This window comes from Lipotes vexillifer, unplaced genomic scaffold, assembly GCF_000442215.2.
Source record: "Lipotes vexillifer unplaced genomic scaffold, Lipotes_vexillifer_v1.1 scaffold313, whole genome shotgun sequence".
NCBI classification, from domain to species: domain Eukaryota; kingdom Metazoa; phylum Chordata; class Mammalia; order Artiodactyla; family Lipotidae; genus Lipotes; species Lipotes vexillifer.
Genome location: NW_006781950.1, coordinates 260,228 through 283,829, shown reverse-complemented (window position 1 = coordinate 283,829; position 23,602 = coordinate 260,228). Strand labels below are relative to the sequence as shown.

Below are 23,602 nucleotides of genomic sequence, written 5' to 3'. Positions count from 1 at the left end.
TCAGATTATTTTGAGTTGGGTCAAAATGCATGAGGACAGGTTATGAACTAATTAAGAATCTTGGTGTGTATGTGTGTGTTTCCATCTGTAAAATACACTCATTATAAAGTTCACTCTGTAAAGTACGCTCATTATAAGTAACAGTTGAAGAGCAAATAAAGTAAAAAGTGAAGTCTTCTAGCAAACACTTCACACAGTATCTAGTGGTATCCATGGGCAAGGATACCAGTGTTCAATGGTATAATATTTATATAAGACTTTAGTATAAGGTTTGGTGAGTAAGCCAGCAAAAAGCAGGGAAAGGAGTTAAAAGTCTTCTCTGTCCAGCCTGTTCTTTTGCCTTGCCCAGGTGGGTAGAAAAGTGGCTTAACAAATCTGGAACTTGTTTCAATGTACTTTTTTTGGATCTAGTCTGTTCTAATGCAAACCAAGAAAACTAAGGGAGGCTTGCTAGATCACAAACCAGTGTATCAAATTACCACCAGACTCAAATACAATTTTTTAAAAAATACTTTAGTTTTGCATGCATGGAGTTAAAGAGTCATATAGTTCTAGGGACTTCCCTATTGGCACAGCGGTTAAGAATCCACCTGCCAATGCAGGGGATAGGGTTCGATCCCTGGTCTGAGAAGATCCCACGTGCCGCGGAGCAACTAAGCCTGTGCGCCACAACTACTGAGCCTGCGCTCTAGAGACCGCGAGCCACAACTACTGAAGCCTGCGGTGTGCTCCGCAACAAGAGAAGCCACTGCAATGAGAAGCCTGTGTGCCGCAACGAAGAGTAGCCCCCCTCGCCTCAACTAGTTAAAGCCTGCACGCAGCAACGAAGACCCAATGCAGCCAAAAATTTAAAAAAATAATAAATTAATTTAAAAAACAATCATATAGTTCTAAAGAGACTTGTTACCAAAAAAACTTTGCTACACGTACACACACACACTCATGCACCCTGTATTCTGCTCGCAGAGGTAAGTGCTTTCTACTCTTTCAGCTGATTCTTAGTGTATTTACCTATCATTAAATCTATAAGTATATCGCTATTTCTTGATTTTTTTTTTCAGTTGTATGTATTACCTACTGTCTTCTCACTTTGGAAATTAGGATATAGTGCTCCTTAGACAGTTCCCCTCTTTTCTCCCCTCCCGTTCCCCCATCCTTCGAATATATTTTGGTTGGATAACTATTCAGTGTTTGTATTATCGTGACTGTATACATGCAATTTACTGCTAAACTGTATATACTTCTGTTACATTTCCTTTTGGGGACATTACCTTTTGCTTTTCCTGGAATTAAGAATTGTCTTTAGATTTCAAAATAGCTTTTTGTATGTTTATCACTATTTCTACTCCAAACTTTCTCCCAGTTGATTAAATCTCATACTTGGTTTGAACAAAATTGGTGTTCTATTAATTTCATCTTCTTAAAGTTCTTCTTTGTCTTTTGCAGTCTTTATTCTAGTATCATTCTTAGGTCTTTTCTGTCAGGTGGGTAAGCTTCTCCAGAGAAGATTCTTCCAATCCCCTGCATGGAGGGCATATGCTTGGCTGCCAATGCTTTAGCACTCATTTGGGAAAGAAGGCATGGGATGTGGAGTGCTCCTCAACACAACCTGCCATTTAATCCTTTTAGGTCAAGGCTATTGACATCTGGGCTGCATAATTCTTTGTTGTGGGAGCTCTCCTGTGCATTGTAGGATGTTTAGCAGCATCCCTGGCATCTACCCACTAGGTGCCAGTACTACATACATCCCTCCAGTTGTGACAACTAGAAATGTCTCCAGACATTGCTGCGTGTTCCCTGTGAGGCAAAATTGCCCCCATTTGAGAATCACTGTGTAAGTAGAAAGGGTTAATAATAGCAGGTCTGAGCCCTTTTATTCATGGGAAATGACCTTGGATTTTCCTTCTCCCGGCATTCTTTACTAGAAACTTGATTAATGAATATATAACGTATCCAGGTAATATTGTTTATTGTAAATTGATGCTGATTGGTGAGTGCATATGGATCAGGAAGACTGTGAGTGAACTATAGAAGCCTGTGAAAAGACACTGAACTTGACTCCTGTTGTGCAATGTGTGACTCTTGTAGGTGAGCATGAACATATCCCTCCAGGGACCCTGGAACCTACACTCATGGGCTGTTAAAATATGCTCCTGGTTCCTGTGGAGCATGGAGTTTCCCTAAGCCAGGGTGTTTTCTGTACTTATTCACATGATCTCTTTCTCTTACAGCATTGGGTCCGAAAAAGGCCCCTGGTGGACTGTATAAACCCCTTCTGAAGATAGCGAGCCTCATGCTAGCATGCTGTCTTTGTCTTTGTCTTTCTGCAGAGCTAAATGAACCTGGTGCCAAGCTGTGGCCTTTGGGGTCCTATGAATGAATATCAGTCTGAACCTGAGACTGCTGCTGGTGGCAGGAAAGGAGGAAATCTGGGAATTAACTGATTTCTTAAATATGCTTTCAACCAGTCCTGCTTTTAGTCCCACCTTCATTCACTTCTGCTGATTCTGGAGTCATTTGAGGTTACAGAATGTAAATTGGGGTGCTCCTCTGCTTTTCTCCAGTGCTGGCTTAGCATTCAGCTTTCCTTGGGCCTGCTGAGTGTTTTTTTTTTTTTTTTTTTACCACTCAGCCATATGCTTTCTGGCTTCCAAATTTTTGTCATGTCTTCTTATGAGTTTGTCTTTAAAACAGCAGCAACAACCAAACCCTTTATCTTTGTTTTAGTGAGATTTGGGGAGGGATTGGAACTATCTCATTGGCCGTTCACAGTCTCCTTTTCATGTCTACTGTCTCTTGACCTTGGAGTGCCCCAAGGTGCAGTCCTCAGACTACCTTTCTATCTGTATCTACTCCTTTTGTGATCTTACACACTGACAACTCCCAAATTTTAATACCCTATCATTTATTTAAGGCACATTTCCCCCCCTACATCTTAGTCCCTCTAAAAATAATGGTTCTCAACTGGGAGCTATTTTATCCCCCAGAGGACGTTTTTGGCTGTCAGTGATAGAAGGGTGCTCCTGGCATCTGGTGGGTAGGGCACAGGACAGCCTCCACAGCAAACAAGTATCTGACCCAAAGTAGTGCCAAGATTGAGGAGCCATGTTCTAAAGCAGGTGGCATCGGTCACTCACTGTCAGCAAGATGGCAATTACACTGTGTTGTGTGAAGCTGTCTGTTGACAGTTTCTGATAAAGATCAAGAAATACCAGCACTAAATTATCTTAGATTCAAGGGAATACAGGTTTCTTTAGCCAGTGCCTCTCCCCTGAACTCCAGGCTCATGCATCCTATTTCTAATCAATATCTCTATTTGGTTATCTAATAGGTAACTCAGATTTAACTGGTCTAAAAGTGAAGCCCTGATTTTTTTCTCCCAAACTTATTCCTCCTTCAGTCTTCTCCATCTCAGTTAATGGCTATTCTGTCCTTCCAGTTCATCAAGCAAAACCCTTGGAGTCTTTATCTCCTTCTCTTTTTTTTTTCCCCACCCTGCTTCCAATCCAGCAGCCAGTTCTGTTGCCTTAACTTCAGATTATATCCAGAATTTGACCACTTCTCACCACCTTCACTGCCACCAAGCCAACCCTGTCTTGATATAGATTTTTGCAGTAGCCTCCCCGATTAGTCTTCTGTGTTCACCATTCCCTTAACAGTCTGTTATCCACATGTCAGCCAGAGTGGTCCTATTAAAGGTAAGTCTGATCTTGCCCCTCCTCCTTTCAAACCCAAAGGCTTTGTATCTTACTCGGTATCAAACCAAAATCCCTACAGTGGCCTGCAGGGCCTTACCAGATCTGCTTTCCTGTTGCCTGCTCCTGTATTCCTTTCTTTCCTCCCTCCCTTACTCTGTCAGCCATACTGCCTCCCAGTTGTTCGTTGCCAGAAGTCAGAGCTTGCCTCAGAGACTTTTCGCTTGTCCCCCTGCCTGGATGCCCTTCCCTGTGATAGTACCCCTTTACTACCTTTAGGGATTTGCTCAAATGTCACTTTCCCAGTGAGGCCTTCTGTGATCACCCTATTTTAAAATTGAACTCCTCTTCCTCTGCCCTGTGATACTTTTTATCTTCCTTTTCTGCTTTATATTTCTCTTTATTTTATCACCATTTAAAATACTATATATTTTACTTTTTTAAAAAATAAATTTATTTATTTATGTGTGTATGTATGTATGTTTGGCTGCGTTGGGTCTTCATTGCTGCGTGCAGGCTTTGTCTAGTTGCGGCGAGCAGGGGCTACTCTTCATTGCGGTGCGCGGGCTTCTCATTGCAGTGTCTTCTCTTGTGGAGCACGGGCTCTAGGGCCACGGGCTTCGGTAGTTGTGGCACGCGGGCTCAGTAGTTGTGGCTCACGGGTTCTAGAGCACAGGCTCAGTAGTTGTGGCACATGGGCTTAGTTGTTCCGCGGCATGTGGGATCTTCCCAGACCAGGGCTTGAACACGTGCCCCCTGCACTGGCAGGCGGATTCTTAACTACTGTGCCACCAGGGAAGTCCTTTACTTCTTTTATTTTGCTCATCTGTCTTCTCCCACTTGAACGTGAGGTCCAGGAGGAGAGGAAATTTTTGAAAGATTTCTTTGATTCCTGATGTGTCTTTAGCACCTGGAACATTATTTGGCTCGTAAGAAGCAGTCAGATATTTGAATGAGCATTTAAATATATGCACATGTTCAGTCCATCTTTGTCTAGAAGTCTTGCACTCTAAAATTATCAGCAATTATTTTCTTTCAAGATAGTGGACAGAGTGCCGTGGGTGAAGTAATATGTAAAAATTCTGATAGTGAAACTTTTTTTTTAGACACCACTAAGTTCTTTAGAGGAAGTAATTATACCTGTTTTAAGAAACCTAGGACAGAATAGTTACTTGCACTGAAGTTTGGTGATACAAATACCAGTTGGAAAAATCAATTTGAAATTGGTACTATTTCGTCTTGGGGATGTGGGTATTCAAACTGCCCATTCAAAAATAAATAATTCTGTGGCTTATCTTTCTGCCTCCTTGCTCTCTGAAGCCAGCAGGGATAGGCACAGTATAATTTCACATCAGGGAGAGTATGTCTTTTTCCCCTCCTTTCTCTTTCTTGACTTTCGTTGAAACACTGTGCTTCCAGGCACTTCACATATGTTTATTTCATTTAAGCCTCCCGCTATCCCTTTGGTACGGGCATTATTCCAAAGAAGAGATTAAGCAGGTCAAATAACTGGGAAGTCTATATTTGAATTCCAAAACTACAACATTTGCCTCCCAACTTTTATCAGTATCTTAAAGTGAAGCTGATTATTCCCTGAATGTTAAAGAATGCTTTAAGCATAAAAATATTTTCCATGGATAAACGTAAAAATGAGTTACAGAGTAATTTGTTAGTATTCTTATGAAATCCATCAGTAATGTTCATTTGCTAAGTTTTTAAAATTAGAATTCATTGTAGTTGAAGTAAATTAAGGCTCTTTATATCTAAAGCAATGTGAAATAAATGTTGCAGCTGACTTGCTGGTACTTTTATTCACATTAACTGATAAAACAATAATTTTTAATAAGACAGCAGTTTTCAAATTTAAATAGTAATTTCATGTTATAAATTTTATATAAAGTAGGGTCTACTGATAAAAGGTTAGTGCTAAAATATACCTGTATGTTTATTTTCTGGTGGGATTTAAACTAATGATTCCTCTGAATTTGGAATTTTATACACAAAAATGTGTTTTTAAAGTGAAAATGCTTTTAGAAGCTTTTACTGAAGTTTATGGTAGATTCAAAAAGTTTTGCTGAATCTTTAAGAATATTTGATGATCGTATTATAAATATTTTGATAGGAAAAATTCCGTAAATATCTGAGCTGCTAAAACTTTTCAGTGTTATATATTTTTCCCTTATGTATATAGGGTTTTTTAAATGAAATATTTCATGGATACACCATTATAACTTGTGATATACAACACAGCATATCATAGCTTCAGTGCAATTCCTTTACTTCTTTTACTTTCCCGAACTATTTTAGGACTAATGTGTGCAGAAATTTTGAGGTATTGGAAAGAAAACAGCAATTGTGTTGTAATATCAGGTAGCATTGGCATTGAAGTCCCAAATTATTCTTAGAAAACAACCTTTTGCTCTGAAGTATTAACCAGGTGGGAGCACAGGGCTTTCTGAAACTTGGAGGCCTACATATCTAAAAGATTGGGGTTATTAATTATTACAGCTACATTTTGCCTAAAATTCTAGTGGCTATGTTGCTACATCTCACTGAAATTTATTCACGTGTACTAACTTGGTGTTTAATTCTAGATTTCACTGGCCTAGTGAGTTTAATAGAAGGAATAGGTATCAGATGAAAGAAGAACTGAAGATTGGTGAAAGCCAGGGGAAAAGCCTGGTCATCACTCATAGACACTTTTCAGACACACCACCCAGTCAACACTGGCATATATGCCCTGATCCTTATTGTGTGGGTTTCTTAGAAATATATGCAGTGTTTCCTTGAGGAAGTGAAAACACATCTTTATTTGGTTTTACGTCTGTTTTGTTTTTCTTTTCTGTTTTGTTTTGTGTTGGGAGAGCTGGTAAAGAACCTTATACTGGCTATATAATGGCCAGTTACATATCTAGGAGAGGAATAAACAGAAGAGGGGGAAAAAGAGAAAATAATATCAGCTACTATTTTGAGTGCTTATTCTGTGTTGGGCATTGTGCTTTACATGCCTAACACACTGAATCTGTACAGTGCCTTGTGGAATAGGTACCATTACCTCTATTTTACAATGAAAGGAACTAAGGCAGAGTGACTAAATAACTTTCCCAAGGATTTGAACCCAGGCAGTCAGCAATACCTTGCTGTTTCATCACAGAATTGAAAGAGGATCAAGACAAGGCTAGACTGGCCAGTGCTTCTCAGATCCAGACCTAGAGACAGAACTACATGGGCAGTAGAAAAAAGGCAAAGAGATTTATGCAGCAACATCCCCATCTTGTGGTGTTTTAGTATATTCCCGAATATATTGTTAAAATTTAACAGCTATAAGCTAGTTCTAATCTAAATGAATTGAGGCTTAAATAAAATTCAGATGATGGCTGGTGGTTTCCCACTTTTGATATAATAGTAATGTAATTATTACTCATTAATGTTTATAGCAACTTTTGGAGATAAATGCTGTCATTACACCATTTTACACATGAGGAAACAGGTTAAATAATAAGCCCAGAGTCGCATTGCCAGGAAACGACTGAGCTGGGACTTGAAACAGGCCCTCTGGCCACAGGGTCTGGATTCTTAACCATCATGCTATATTTATTTTTAATATTTGCGAAGAGCACATACACACATCAGTAAGAGATGATGAACGTTTTATTGAAGCATTAATGTGTGTTCACAAACCTCCACTTTCCTCCAGTTGTTATCTAAGGTGTGCGCTACCAAAACGAAGTGTTTTATTTTGTAACCATGGTTTTGGTAGAAGGTCATTTCTTGATTATGGTTGGGCTCCTGTGTTCAGATCAATGCTTCTCTATACATCCTCCCCCCACAAGATTCTGGCTCATAAATGGTACTTTTAACACGTTACAGATTCGGTTCAAGAAAGCAGTGATCCATAACTTGCTTTGCAGAGATTTGTGGAGAGTTTTTGAGAGATTGATAGAGAACGTGATAGCTTTATAACAAATGAAAGTTTTTGAAACTGAGAAGGTATGGAGCAAAATTTGTGTGCAGAATTGACTTTCACATTCACTTCTCGTGTGTGTTTTGAGCACAGCTTTAGATTCATGAAAGTAGTGATGAAGAAAAGATAAAAATTAGATTTGGGAAGATAACTTTTTTGTAGTATTTAAATATTTTATGGAAATGGAACCTATTTAACATTAAATAAATGATTTCTATCATTGCATAATCCCTTTTCATCTTTATTAAGGTAACAACATTTAATCTTTGTTTGCATATGTACTGTTTTCTATTGTCTTTGTTACTTCCCATATGTATATTCATTTTTGGTAAGGATATGTTGAATTTTAATAATATAATGTTCCATCATACTGTTTAACATGGCATACAGGCAGCCGTCTCTTGTTGAACACCTTGGATTGTGATTTTTTTTTTTAACTAACCAATAAGTGTTTAGAAATATGATGGGAGCTTGTGTGAGATTGAGCCTAGAGAGAATATATATTTTTTAAACTTTTTATTTTGAAATAATGTCAAATTTACAAAAATTTGAAAGAATAGTACAAAGAACTCATGAAACTCTTTACTCATGTTCACTAATTTTTAACGTTTTGCCACACTTTATTATTTCTTATGTATATATATTTTTTCCCTGAACCATTTGAGAGTTGGTTGCATTTATCATGCCTTTTTAGCCCTTAATACTTTAGTCTTTATTTCCTAAAAATGAGGGTAATGGCATTATAGATTTGATAGGCCTCCCATTGATGCAGTGATTGACACAGTGCTATAGGATATGTTGACTGAGAAAATGTATTGAGGGGAAAGGAAAAACAGTCTTGATCTGGCCAAGCAAGTGGCATGAAGGCCGAGAAGTAATAGTTATTCATACATTCCATAAATATTGGAGCACCTAGACTCTGTGTCGGGCTGTAAGGGATAAAACTATGAACATAATACACAATGTCCTTAGGAGATTATAATTTATTGTCTGCGGAAAGGGGTGTCAATACAGACAACCAAAGAAGCAATTTTAGTACAGTGAGGAAAGTACTATCATAGGAAAGACAGAAACCTTGGTTAAAAGGTCATTGATGACTTTGAGAATGAATTACAGAATGCATTACAACTCAGAGGATGAAGACTTTGGAGAAGAAAGGTGGATGCTAGATTGCAGGGAATTAAGGGATAAGTGCAAGAGGTACACCGTAGCTGAATTCAAAAGTAAAAAATAATGAAAGTAAAAAATAATAGTTTAACAAGAGGAGGGTACCCAGAAGAATTGAATGTTTTTCTGTCCTTCTCAGCCCCAGTAAGCTAGACCAGTTGAGTATCAGAGACTGAGATATTAGAAGGGGAATGAGTGGGATCTAGGACATGGTTAGCTTTGGAGGGGAAAAAAGGGTATTTACTCATATAGAAGTGGAGAGAAGGATGAGAATATGGGTGTAGTTGTAGGATACATTTTAGGGATGAAGATCCTCATGATAGAGGCGATTTTCTTAGAAATGGAAGGAAGTGAGGTCATAGGAAGAGGTTGAAGGATGAAACCAAGAAGCTGAAGAACTTGGAAACTATTTGTTCCCTCTAAGAACAAGCTTAGAGGGAATGACTTAAAGGAGAAAAGATTAAGAGTACTGCCAAAGAACAGTTAAGGCCCAGTTGGGGTTCAGTATGAATTGGTACTGGACACACTGTTTCTGTGTAGTTCTCCGATAGAGCTCTACTGTGCAGAAGGAGAGTGAGGTTATCCTTAAATTATCAAGGGTTAGGATCATCTGGTTCTTACCTTTTCTATTTTTGCACAGTATAATGAGGTGCATGCAACTTTTCATTACTATTTTGTTTCAATGATTCATTTCAGTGATCTTTTTCTCTTCCTGCATGATAATGAGAACTGCCCTTTTCCACCTCCTTTACCTATCATTTTCTTCCTTCCTGCATTTTCACAGCATGCTATTTCTCTGAGATGTCCCAGCAAGCAGGCCAAGCGTCATATTGACTTCACAGAAGAACAGGCTGAGCTGACACCTGTAAGTTCTGTAAACATGTCCATTGGGACTACTCACATTTTATCAGTGAAGAGGAATGCATTCTCTAGAACTCCTGATGGTGAAACCTTGTCATATATCTCAATTTTTTTAACACAAAGCTTAATAAGCAGAAACAAATGAGCAACTGTATGATACAGTACCATTGAATATTAAAACTCATGGTAAGGTTATGTTGGTGGTTGTATATCTGGTATAGAGAAATTTTATATCAGAACCTTTTTTATTAAGCTAAGGGCTTCTGTAAATTTCTCAAGATATTACTAAATTTAGCTGTTCTTCAGAATGGGGATATCAAGTGCAATGACTCTTCTGCACTAATGCTTAACAGAAAACCTAATTTCTTCAAAAATGTATCCTCTGGTCGGTGGTTGACACACCTGGATGCTTCAGAGCTGCGCTGTTCCATACGGTAGCCACTAGCCACAAGAGGCTATTAAGCACTTCAAATGTTAATCCAAATTGAGATGTGCTATAAAGATAAAAACACATACTGGATTTTGAAGACTTAGTATGAAAAAAAGAATGTAAAATAAAAGATGCTAATATTAGTTTATTTCATCATTTTCTTTTTACTTTTTTTAAAAAGTGGTTACTAGAAAACTTTAAATTACATTTGTAGTTCATATTATATTTCCATTAGACAGTGCTGCTTCAGTCATCTATGAAGAATTAAAAAAAAAAAAAAAAAAGTCCCTGACCCCCACGCAGTTGAATCAGATTCCCTCTGACCTTCCCTTCTCCCCTCCTTCCCTTCCTTCCTTCCTATCCTTTAAAAATACTGGTAGTAACCCAGTGAATTGATTCCACAACCCACTAATGGGTTATATCCTGCTTAGTGAAAAACACTTCTCCAACCTTACCTTTGGCCCCTCCCCTACATTCTTAAGTATCAGCCACTCGCACTGTAATATTTGCATTGTCATCTACTTGTCTCTTCCGCCCAGGCAGCAGTTCTCAGTCCTTTCAGTCCCAATACCCCTATTTTATAACAAATAATTTATAGCAATACTTTTACTATCCCAAATGAAATTCATAGATAATATAACTTACCTACATACCTGTTTTTGTTTTCGTTTTTTTAGTGAATTTAATGCCCTAACACCTAGTATGAAGGAGAAATAGCCAAAAATAATTTATAATATTATAATGTATCTATTTCAGGTTTTAAATTATTGGCCATTTAAAAACTATTAAAAGACAATGAAATAGTCAAATCCTATACCTACATATAATTAAGAACTTTGGATTTAAGAAAAGTGAGATCAGAAGTCATTTTTACAGGAAAAACAAAGCAGAAATATGGGTGGACCCAGAATTAAAACATGTTATGGCACATAATAGCAGACAAAACGTTCCTGTATATGGTAATTTTAAAAAGGGAAATAACCTTAAATGAAGTAGGGATACTGTGCTGGAATAATTTATAGATTGCCAAAGAAAAGAAAATGGTGAAGCACAAGTAAGTACAAATAAGATGATGCTTATTTATAATTGTAGTGACAAAAATTATTCCCTGCCTTGTAGTGTGGGATGAGGTAGTGATAAAATGATTTTTATATTTGACTTTTTACATTACAGATTTCTCATTGTGCTATATTTTAAATAATTCTGAAAGATAGAGTAATTGAAATATTTTAAAATAATCTGTGTTAATGAAACTCAGTGAAATTCCTGCCTTTCATGTCTTTTCATTAATTTAACAGTATCTGGTTCTTAATTCTGTTAAAAGGAATATCAGCTCTATCCTGTCATTTATTTGCATGTGACAGAGTGCACACTGATACTACCAGTTCTCATATTGGCAAATCTTACTTCAAGCTGGGTTTCCATTGGTGAAATGATGATTTTCCAACATAATGAATAATTCTTGGTAAATGTTGAACAGGAATTAAGTGCATGCTTCCCTCAGTTTATTTTACATGGTAAATAGCATTCCTGGAAGAGTCCCTGAATATCAAAATTATATAGAAATACATTGTTCTTATGAGTAAAATGGAGTTACTGAGTTCTAAACTCAGATTGTTATCAACAGGAATTCCCATCTATAATAAGGACATTAAAAATTCATGTGTGATGTGGGACTTGTTATTATATGACATTGTTCCGTGCTTGCAGGGCATCTAGCATTTCTGACTTCCCTCCTCATAAATACAAGTAATGCCCCCTCCTTCTCATTGTGACAGCCCAAAATATCCCCAACTTTTTATGAAATGCCTCCTTGAGGGAAGCACCACCCAAGTTGAGAACCACTGATATCTCTCTTTGCTCTGTCTCTACCCTCCACCCCACCCACAGCTGCCTCCTACTCATCCTCCAGGACTCTAGGCTTTTTCAGAAATACTTTGCTGAGCCCCTAATTTGGGTTTAGACACTGTCTCTACCTCTTACTTGCTCCTGTACCACTTAACATACTGTATTATAGTTGTCAGTTATCTCCCTATTAGACTCTAACCTCTGTGAGAGCAGGGAGTGCCTTTGCATCTCCAGTGCCTGGCATGGTTCCAGGTTCAACGTTGAATAAATAGTAAATGAAAAAAAAGGAGGGAAATAGACGAGAGAGAGAAAATGGGCTAATACACCAGTGAAATGGATTAAAAATAGGCTACTGACTTTGTGTTGTTAGTGGTAAATGAAAGAAAATATAAGAAGGCCCTATTTAAATGAAGCTATGTGCATTTTTGTTGCGAGCCACGTGTAACAAGACTGAGGCTGATTTAACAGTGTGCCCAGAGCACTGTGTCTTTCCCTTTTCTCAGTCCTCCACCTGCACTCCACTCTCCTCATCCCTCTCGCATCCTTCTCTAGTAACCAGTTCTCGGCCACCAGCACCTCCCTCCTGAGCAATTCTAGAGCACTGTGTGACGGGCGCCAGTAGGGGAAGGAAGATAAGGCATTTATTGAAGGAAGGTGTTAGCTGCGTCTGGTTTCTAGATTTTCATTTTTTTCTGCTCCAGGTACCTGTGGCTTAGAGGGAACGTGGAGCCCTGGCCAGTGGTGAAGCAGTGCATGGCTGAGTGACTGTGTCCGAAACACAAAGGGGTTTATGATCTTGTTCAGCTACTGCTTGTAGTCTCATTTTTTTAGATGTGGTGTTTTGGGGGGTCACCAACCATAATGATTATCCTCTTTTTATTTTAAGGTATCTAAACCTTTCAGTATTTTAAAATCAGTAACTTCTACTTCTGGGTCTTGAAACAAATGCAGTTAGATAATATTGTTTCTTACTAATGAGATACAGATTTTTTTTAGTGATTTGAAGTCTTGAGGTGATTTGAGTTTGAAGACTGATTGAGTAAATTTTGTAAGATCTTTTTTTTTAAGTTTAAACTTGAATTTAATGTCTAGAATTACATTTACCAAAGAATAGTTTGTTTCGATGGCCTCAAGCAGACTTTTTTTTTTAATTTGAAAAATAGTTATCAGAATATAGATATTCTACTCATTTGGGGGATCTTTATCTGAGAAAGTAACTTTTATGAGTGAGATAAATAGGACTAGGTTTTCAAGAAATTATTTTCTATATGTTCTACATAATTACGTAAGAATACGTTTTTCCCATTATATATGAATAACAAAAAATGAATGGGAATAAGAGCAATGAAAGTTATAGTTGCTCTTTTTAATTGTCGTCAGTTCTCTTCCTGGTCTTAGCTGATTGCTAACCTCAAATTAAATTCAATTTTCAGAAATTTCTGCTTACCTGGCGTTTTTATAGGTGAGCCAACTAATCTTTACCTTCAGGGGATTATACCATCTAGGTAAATGAGGACCTAGAGATAATTTTCTCCGTTCTTATTATTGTTTGACCTTTAAGTGCTAATATTGATGAAAATGTCCAGTTTTTGTTTTAAATCTTAGGGGGTTTTTTGTTTGTTTGTTTTGTTTTTTGCCCCCCCCCCCCCAGGAGTAGGTGAAAGGGGCAGGTATGCTTGTAAGGTTCATCTTGAACTAAAAGCTAAAAAAAAAATACAGGCAGTGACATACAATATAGCAAACCCAACTCAACATAGTGCAGATATGAGCAAAGATTAAGTTAATATTATTTTCTGTAACAGTGTTTTAATTTTGCAGTAGTGTATCTTGTTATCTGTGACAATGAACTTTATGAGAGTAGGTGCCGTTCTAGTATTTCTCTCCAAAAAATTTGTTTCTCAAGAATAACTTGATATATACTTAGATTTATAAAATATAATATTATAGAATACTTTCTATAACTCCACTCAGCTCTGCCATGCATTGTTTTAAATGGTGGTTAGTAACTACATAACATTAAAAAATAAATACTAACTTAGAATTATTTAGGTATAAGCAAGTCTAAATTACACATATATCAAAACAGCAGCAATTTATACTGTATGAGTTTAATAAATACAATTGCAAAAGCATAACTTACAATGTGTTACTAAAAAGGTTTTAAGGGGGAAGAGGACAGTTAGGGACTATGTCATTCACAAATCATTTTTATGAAAATATACTAATTGAATTAATTTAACCGATTTAAGGGAAGACACTTCATAATATTTTGTTTATATCATTCATTTGCTATACAAGTCCTTTACTTGGGCAACACAGTACTGTTAATACTGATATAATGAGTGAATTAATAAAATCTTACTGAAAACACATGATACCATTAGGCAAAATATTTATGGACATTTTTCCTCTTGGTGTGGCTATCATTGATTTGGTCAGAAATACTTGCAGAAGTTTTAAAACTGAGGAAGGAATACGGATAGTCATTCGTCTTTGACACCTGTTTATTTGTGCTGTGTGCACAGTACTCACAAGCACAGCCCTAAAAGACAAATTGCTCTGTGATCTTTGCAGGGTGTGATCCATTTTCCCAGAGCTGAGGGGTCAGCAGGAGTGGGCTAGGGCATGCCTGCTGGCAAAGGTGGTGTCTTCCCCTCCCCCTCCTTTTCTTTTTCTTTTTTTAAATTTGGTCATATTTCATTGAGTTTAGGTAAAATATGAAATTAATGGTAGAGAATCTGGTAAAGAATCATTCTTGCTTTGTCAACGTTATATTTTAAACACATGAAACCTCCGCTGACTTCTGTTGCCTTTTTTGTTTGTTTTTCTCTCTCTTTTTCTGCACAAGCACTCCTATCTGGACAGGGAAACCTCCCTTCTTCTGAGAAACATTGCAGGAAAACCTTCTCATTTGCTGACCAAGGTGATACTTCTTCTTCCACCTGCATGTAAATATTTATTGCCTTATAGGTAGAATGTAATTTCTGTTTTTGACTGTGCTCTCAGATTTCTCAGGTTGTGCTTTCTTATTTTTGCACCTTTGTTCTTAATAGAGGTATTTTTTTCTCTTACTGAAGGTAATTATTTACTGATCTTAATAACTATCAGAAAATACTGAGAGTAGAAAATATTTTCAGTAATTTTTCACTAGTTTTTAACTTTCGTAAATACCTGACAGCCTGCCCAAGTGTGTTGGCACTTTCTCTAGTTTAACATTGTATTTAATTTTGAAGTCTGAAAATCATTGTTTAACTTTAACCTACTTCTAATGGTCATCCATGCTGTGAGGTACTTTAGCAAACTTTGTTTTTTAATTTTTGTTTATATTATCAATGCCTCATTTAATTAAACATTTATTTATATAAACAGAATCTTACTTTACATTAGTTTAATCAAATTGGAAGAGAAGGCTGCAATTTAAATTTCTCAGTTCTCTGCCCTCAGAATGGTTTGAATCAGTCCAACTGGATTTTCACTGGGCTTTCATTTTACAACAATTTAAAATCACTTAGCCACTGTCATCATTAACTCAGGAAGAACAGAATAGGGAAGCTGAATAGCTTTCTACCTCCTCACAAGTCATGTTTTTATTTTTTATTTAAATAATGTTAAATTCAAGCATGTCAGACTTGGTTATAGATAGTTTCTGAAGAATATACAAAGTAATTATGGTTTATGTCTCTAAGTTTTTATTATCGTATCAGAGGGTTTCTTTTTTCTTTTTTCTGACGGTACGCGGGCCTCTCGCTGCTGTGGCCTCTCCGGTTGCGGAGCACAGGCTCCGGACACACAGGCTCAGCGGCCATAGGCTCACAGGCCCAGCCGCTCCGCGGCATGTGGGATCTTCCCAGTCTGGGGCACGAACCCGTGTCCCCTGCATCGGCAGGCGGACTCTCAACCACTGTGCCACCAGGGAAGCCCAGAGGTTTTCTTTAAAAAATTATTTCTTCTTAACTTTATAAACTTGTGAAAGAAGATGGTAAAGCTAAAATTAAAATCTCCATGAGTAACAGCTCAAAGAGAAGACTTAAGAATCAGCAATAAAACCCTTTCTTTTGCTTGAGTTTCTCTCCTTAAAGGAGATCTAGGAATAGCGTAGAAGCAGCTTAAAGAGGAGGGAAATTTAGAAAAATCGTAAGCACGTGGTAGCCGTGTACTTTATAACCAGAGCAAAATTCTTCCCTTTTTCTTAGCTCTTCCTTCTCTGTTCACTCTCTCTCTGGAATCCACTCTCATAGCTTCAACTAGGATCTCTGTTATAGATCAGGTCTTTCTTCCTGAGGGGTCGCTGTCAGACATTTCCTGGAAGATGACCAGCACCTCCAGTTCTGCAGGTCTTCAGCTTCCTTAACCACACTCTCCCTGGGGCCTCACAATTTATATCTGTTTTCTTCTTTTGACACCTCTGTTTCTGTACACAATGCTGCCACTCTCCCAGTTACCCAGGTTTGAGCCACCTGGTGCCTTTCTTCTTGTCACTTGTTATCTCAGAGCTCTAATAAGCTTGTCATAATCTGTAGGATTGGTTGAGTTCACCCATCCATTTCATTCCCATTGCCACCACCCTAAAGCAGCCTCGTATTTTTTATTAGAGCCACGACTCTTGTCTCTATTTTTGCCTGTCCCTCCTCCAGTGCATTTTGTATACTGCTCTCAGATGAAGTGTAACATATTACCATTTCCGTTGCCTATTTATTCAACAAATATTTGTTTAGTCATGTACTGCGTTAGGTGCTGGGATATACAATAATTTTGTATGAAGTGGACATCGTCCTTGCCCTCAGCAGCTCACAGTCTATTTAGGAATATAGATAAAAAACGTTTACAAGCAAGCATGTAAACAAACTCTAAATCATGCTAAGTGCTATGAAGGAAACAAGATAAGTAATAGAGAATACTGGGGGGAGGATTAGGGCTACATTTCCTTTAGACGGTAACATCAGCAAAGGCCCTTATAAGGGGTGACATTTAATGTAAAGCTTGAAGGATGAAAAGAAGCCAGCTTGAGGGTGAAGGGAAATGTTCCAAGTAGACAGGTCCAGGGAGAAAAAAGCTTGGCATGTTTGAGAAGCTGAAGAAACATTATGTTGCTGGAGCCACAGTAGTTGAGTAGTTGAATGAAGATATGAGTATCTTGATTTAGGTTTGGAGAGGTAGACAGGAATCAGATCATTCAAGGCACACTAAGGAGTTCCCCCCTCCACCTCCGCCAAATGCAGTGAGAATCTATTGAAGAGAATAACTTCATTCAACAAATATTTACTGAATACCTATTATGTGCCAGACACTTTTCAACCCTTGAGATATGGCGGTGAACAGAACAGAGTTCCTATCACAGGGAGAGTAGGTGTTTGCAAGTTTGAAAAAAATGCAGGCAGTAACTTCTCATCTCCCTTTGCCCAAGAGATGTTGATACTCACTGTAGCGTCAGAGCCATCGCTACTCAGATCCAAGTGCTGGCATTACTGGTGTATGTGGCCAACATCCGACTCTAGCTACCTCTATATACTGCCCTGCTTTTATACAACAAGACATTTGATCAGGAAGGTAACTCAGTAGCATAGAACCTAAACGTTTAGGGTGGAGTGGGGGATGGAGTCAAGGACGAGGTGGCAGCAATTCCTAGATAACCAGAGCCACAGGGACCTCTCGATGTCAGTGCCCTCTACCAGAGCACGTGGCTGTTTTGAAGCTAAGTTGAGTTTATACCTCTTTCATACCACCTGTGTGGCAGTCTGGTTCCCCTTACCCAAAAGCATGGTGTCCCAGTTACTGACTCACCTCTGACCTGCACTTTTCCAAACTAGGACTTTGTAACACTGGGTAGTTAGAACACAGTAAAATGAACACAGTAACACTGCTTAGGCCAAGAATACAAAAAGAATGCTTTGTTTGTTTGTTTCCATCCCCAATCCAGTTGTCATTATATCACTGTTAATGAAATAACTACCCCATTATACAGTTCTGAGCCAGGAGCCTCTGCAAAAACAATGCCAACCTATTTCTTCTAGGAGCAGAATTAGTGCCAGCCCAGGACTATTTTGCCATAAATGGGAGCAATGGGCAAAAGACACATTGCTGATCTGATGCCCTTAAGTCTCTGGGTACCATTTGAAAGGCTTTCCCTGACCTCCTGAAATAATAATGCATTTTTTTCACTCTTTACTCCCTTAACCTGCTTTATTTTATTTTTTTTCATAGAACTGACCACTAACTGACTTATCCCATACCTATTTCTTTCTTGTCTCTTGTTAAATGTAAGCTCCATGAGAGCAGGAACTCTGTGTCCCCTGCACTCAAGCCCAAGCCTGCACAGTCTCGACAAACATCTGTCATGTAAAAGAATGGTCCTCTAGTGACCATCAAGGTTTCAAGGACTGCTGTACTGTTAACCACCCTTTGCTTCAGAGAAGTTGTAAAAATGCTTTTATATTACTGAAAGTCTTTTATTTTTATTTATTTATTTATTTATTTTTGCGGTACGCGGGCCTCTCACTGTTGTGGCCTCTCCCATTGCGGAGCATAGGCTCCGGACGCGCAGGCTCAGCAGCCATGGCTCATGGGCCCAGCCGCTCCCCGGCATGTGGGATCTTCCTGGCCCGGGGCACGAACCCGTGTCCCCTGCATCGGCAGGCAGACTGTCAACCACTGTGCCACCAGGGAAGCCCTGAAAGTCTTTTATTTTTGATAAGCAGTTTTTATTTACTGTTATCCCCAAAGTATATGCTATAATCCTTAAGGACAAAAGGGACTGTGACATGGTAGAAAGAGCAAGTAGTTATTCACTTGGTAACTGCCTGTATGATCTTTGAAAGATAAGTCTTTCTGGGCCTTAATTAGTTCAGTGGACATAATAATAATAATGTTAGCCCCTGCATTATTGAGAATTAGATGAGACACATGCCTTGTAGTGTGTGGCAAGTAGTTGTTCAGGTAATATTAGTTCTCTTCTTAGTGAGAGAATCTGTTTCATGATTTCTTCAGGGGGAAGTAGACTAGTTGTTACTATTATTATTTTGGCTCTAAGCAGTTTTATAGAATAGAACATTTTGTGGGCATTAAACTGTTCATCACTCCAAGTTTTCTTTGAATCATTTTAATTTACACAACTTTATTGTAATCTGTGAAACAAACTTGAGCTCAAAGAAACTGCTAGCTACTCTTCAGCTCCTTAATTTCAATCCCATTGGTTCTGAACCCACAAAGCCTTAATAATTTCTTAGTTGAAGGAATTCGCTAGCCAGTTCTTTGCAACTGTAACTCTTTTTGTAAGTATTCTAATTTTTACGCTGAAGAGAATGCTGTAACATGAAGAGAATGCTGTAACACTTTGTAACCACAGCATTGGCTTTCATTTAATCATAAGATCTTAACGGAGTTTTTGTCCTTTATGTAAATTTGAGGAGGCTTGGCATTTGATGGTTATTGATAGCCACACAGGAGTTTTTCAGGTGGAAAAATAGGTTGTCTCTTGCCCTTTTAAGGGAAGGGGTAGGAGAGAAAGTTAAGTTGTTATATGTGTGAGGTATCTTTTACTTATGTTAAGGATGGTTGTGAGACAAACAGTGTGAACAAAGGGATAGCCCAAAGATAAGGGGCAGAAAACTTAAGACCTACCTGAGTTTGTCAACTTTAACAAACAGAAGAGAAGATGGGATGAATAAAGCTTTGTTCTTTGTATTAAACTTGGCCTGCAGACATTGAACAGAGATTTGCCTTGCCTAAATAAGTAAACTGTTAGATGTCTTCTAAGTGTATAATCTAAACACATCAGCAAAGATTTATTGACCTTTCCTGTATTGCACAGCACTCTGAGCTTAAAACAATTTCTTCCTTTCTGTGGTTGTTACGGTTAAAAGATATGATTCTAGCTTAAATATAGTAGATACAAGCCAACTTTCTGAGGAAGAGCTTATTACCCATAGGAAGTATAAAATACTATGAATCTTGCAATTTGATACAAATATTTTTATTTCCAGTTTTGCTCCAGTGACATTCACACTCTAATAGTTAGAGGTATTTTGATCAGTTGTTTCTTCTAAAAGCTTCTAGCAGGGATTGATTATCCTTGCTAATAAACTGGAGAAGAATAAACTAAAATTTGCCTAGGTTGAAATTAAGCACACAGTTCTTAAATTCAAATTTGACCAATTTATGTATTTATTAAGAGTAGTATTTTGAGCAAATGGAAGAATAGCTGAGTTTGGAGGTTAAAATAGGCCCACCTGGCTACTCTACATAAAAATGGTTTCTTATTGATGGCTAGGAAATCTGATTGGTTTAATATATGTTAATTAGTTGTTTCTCTTGTTTCTTTAATCCTTTCTTCCTATGTGTCAACTTTTTAGCCTGTGGAGCAGAAACTGATCTGGGAGTTTAAATTAATCTTACAATTGAATGACTTTTTATGTCAGTGCTTCAAAAGATAGCAATGGTTGTATTCTATTGTATTTGGTAAATAATATCATAATAAAATGGGAGTATGAAAATACTGTTTTGGTGTTTATAACCAATATCAGAATGCTATATTTAAATTTTTATATTCCATTTTTGAATAGACTATTTTTTAAGAGCAGTGTTAGGTTCACAATAAAATTGAGAAGGAGGTACAGAGGTTTCCAATATACCGCTTGCCCTCACACGTACATAGCTTCCCCATTATCAACATCCCCCACCAGAGTGGCACGTTTGTTATAATTGATGAACAAGTGTTGACCATTACTATCACCCAGAGTCCATAGTTTACATTAGGGTTCACTCTTGGTGTACATTCTGTGGCTTTGGACAAATGCGTAATGATGTGTAGCTATCATTATAGTATCATACAGAGTAGTTTCACTCCCACAAAAATCCTCTGTACTCCACCTATTCATCCCTCCCTCTCCCTAACCTCTGACAACCATTAATCTTTTTACTGTCTCCATAGTTTTACTTTTTCAGAATGTCATATAGTTGGAATCATACAATATGTAGCCTTTTCAGGTTGGCTTCTTTCACTTAGTCATATGCATTTAAGGTTCCTCCATGTCTTTTCATGGCTTGATAGCTCATCTTTTTTTTAGCACTGAATAATATTCCATGGTCTGGATGTAGTACAGTTTATCCATTTGTCTACTGAAGGATATCTTGGTTGCTTCCAAGTTTTGGCAGTTATAAAGAAAGCTGCTATAAGCATCTGTGCGCAGGTTTTTGGGTGGAGGTAAGTTTTCAGCTCTTTTCGGTAGATATTAAGGAGCTTGATTACTGGATCATATTGTAAGAGCATGTTTAGTTTTGTAAGAAACCACCGAACTATCTCCTAAAGTGGCTGTATCCTTTTGCATTCCCACCAGCAATGACTGAGTGTTCCTGTTGCTCCAAGGCCTCTCCAGCATTTGATGTTTTCAGTGTTTTGAATTTTGGCCATTCTAATATGTGTGTAGTGGTATATCATTGTTTAAATTAAAACAACAATAGCAATTCTCTAATGACATATGACATGAGCATCTTTTCACAGGCTATTTGCCATCTGTGTAAGCTTTGGTGAGTTCAGGTTTTTGGCCCAGTTTTTAAATTGGGTTGTTCATTTTCTTGTTGAGCTTTAAAAGTTCTTTGTATATTTTGGATAATAGTCCTTTATCAGATGTGTCTGATAAATATTTTACAAATATTTTCTCCTAGTCTATGGCTTGTCTTCTCATTCTCTTGAATATTCTCTTTTTCTTAAAAATGTTTTTAGGCTTTGAGGAAATCTTCTAAACATTTTTTAACTTCTGCAGATTAACCATAATATCGTAAAAGAATTTGGCCTTTTAGAAGCTCATGTTTATGTTCCAGATACACAAAGCATTGATACTATCAGTTTTTCCTCTTCAGACTTTGAGATTTACATTTGCTTTTCAGAAATATAAAGTGAAATTCGAAATTATGCCTTGGTAAATTTTTCTTCTTTATAGCAGCCATTTATACCAATATAAGGATGTGGCAAGTGAGCCATGAAGAACATACAATCATTATCCCATTGGGAAAACACTCATAAAACTTCTGCTTCCCTCTTTATCTTCCAAAATATGATGAGATAACTGATTTAATAAAAACCCACTGGAAAATGCTAGTACTTAGAATTCCTGTATAGAAGAATAGTGCTCTACTCATCAGAAACACATAGGGTTTGGTAATTTAATAATGATTTTGTTTCTCTAAGACACAGAATTCTAGAGGCTAAGAGTTTGTTTGTTTGTTTGTTTGTTTGTTTGTTTGCGGTATGCAGGCCTCTCACTGTTGTGGCCTCTCCCGTTGCGGAGCCGGACGCGCAGGCTCAGCAGGCGCAAGCCTGCGAGTTTTAATGACAATAGTCTAGTTTTCTCATTTTATAGCCTGCTTTAAAAAGAAAAAAAAAATGTATCTTATGTTAAACTATACAGTCAACATATTTTATAATTCTGTAATTTGTTTATTTGCATAAAGGCGGAGGTAGGATGATTTAATCTTTTAATCAGAGGAGTATATCTAAGAATCAAGTCTTATCTTACTCCTCTCCATTGTTAAAATGCAATTCTTTGTTCTGTGTCTAATTGGGTTTACAGATAGTATTTCCAGACCTTAGTTATTATGTTAATTCACTGACTGCTTTCATTGAAATGGATCGGATTTCTGGCAAACAAACCCACTGTCCTTCCTAACCACTGTTTTCTTCTCTGTTCCACAGAGTAGTAAATACTAAGCTTGAAATGAGGGGAGTCAGCCTAGAGTGTGAAATGGAAAGAGAAGCAGTTAAAAAATAAGAAAGCCAACAGAATTTAGGAGAACAGGGAATAATCTATTAAATGAATTGAATTTTTGTTTTTGTTGTTTTGCCCTAGAAACTTTAGCTTTTTAACGAAGAATAACACATGGATTGTGGTTTTTAATCACAATCCAGAGCAGATAAAGTTTGGCTGATATAAATAGGTTTCTCTCTCTCTTTTTTTTTTTAAGTCATATTAAGTAAAGAAATATATAATATGGCATTTTATGTTTTTCGTAGGTATTTTAGATATTTGCTAGAGCAACCAAAAGCTTAGAATTTAAAAGGAATCCTTTATTATAAGCACAGGTTTACTTTACATGAGTCTTTTTCAATTGGAGATTAATGCTACAGTGTACTATGGCCTATTGCTGGAAAGTACAAGTAAGTACCAGTATTACAGTACTATATGTTGTTCTAGCAGAAAATAGGCAAATGTTTTAAGTATAGTTTTATTTTATTATTACTTGTAATCTAAATTTTATGAAGTAGAAATTACTGTAAGTTAAATATTTGGAAAATCATATTTAATATTTTAAGAACTTTTATCCATGAATTAATAAAAACAAAATTGCATTTAGAGACATGAGACATTGATTATATTGTGTGATTGTTCCAAAGCAGAGTAAAACCTAAGAATTTAATGGAGCCTCCACTATTTGTATTTGTGTATTGATATGAACATACCTACATTTTTTATTAAGTATTTTTGTATGGCTGCAAAGAGGTAAATTGATACTGGTTTTTTGCTATTTTTATGATGATGATATGTTTTCAGTATAACAGGACAGAACATTGCTATGCAAAAAATTGCCTGTACTTTGGAGGGGGTATAAATTCAGAGTCACTGGCAGACCCACAGATACCCTCAT

General features: G+C 37.3%; 1 protein-coding gene across 1 annotated transcript in view; it reads left to right on the top strand.

The window, feature by feature from the left end:
* Positions 1-23,602, top strand: part of RAPH1 (Ras association (RalGDS/AF-6) and pleckstrin homology domains 1) — a 49,230-nt gene that overhangs the window by 7,114 nt on the left and 18,514 nt on the right. Inside the window, exons 4-5 of the mRNA XM_007454883.1 lie at positions 9,611-9,691; positions 14,814-14,888. Coding sequence (XP_007454945.1) covers positions 9,611-9,691; positions 14,814-14,888 — 156 coding nt within the window. The remainder of the gene's footprint in view (positions 1-9,610; positions 9,692-14,813; positions 14,889-23,602) is intronic.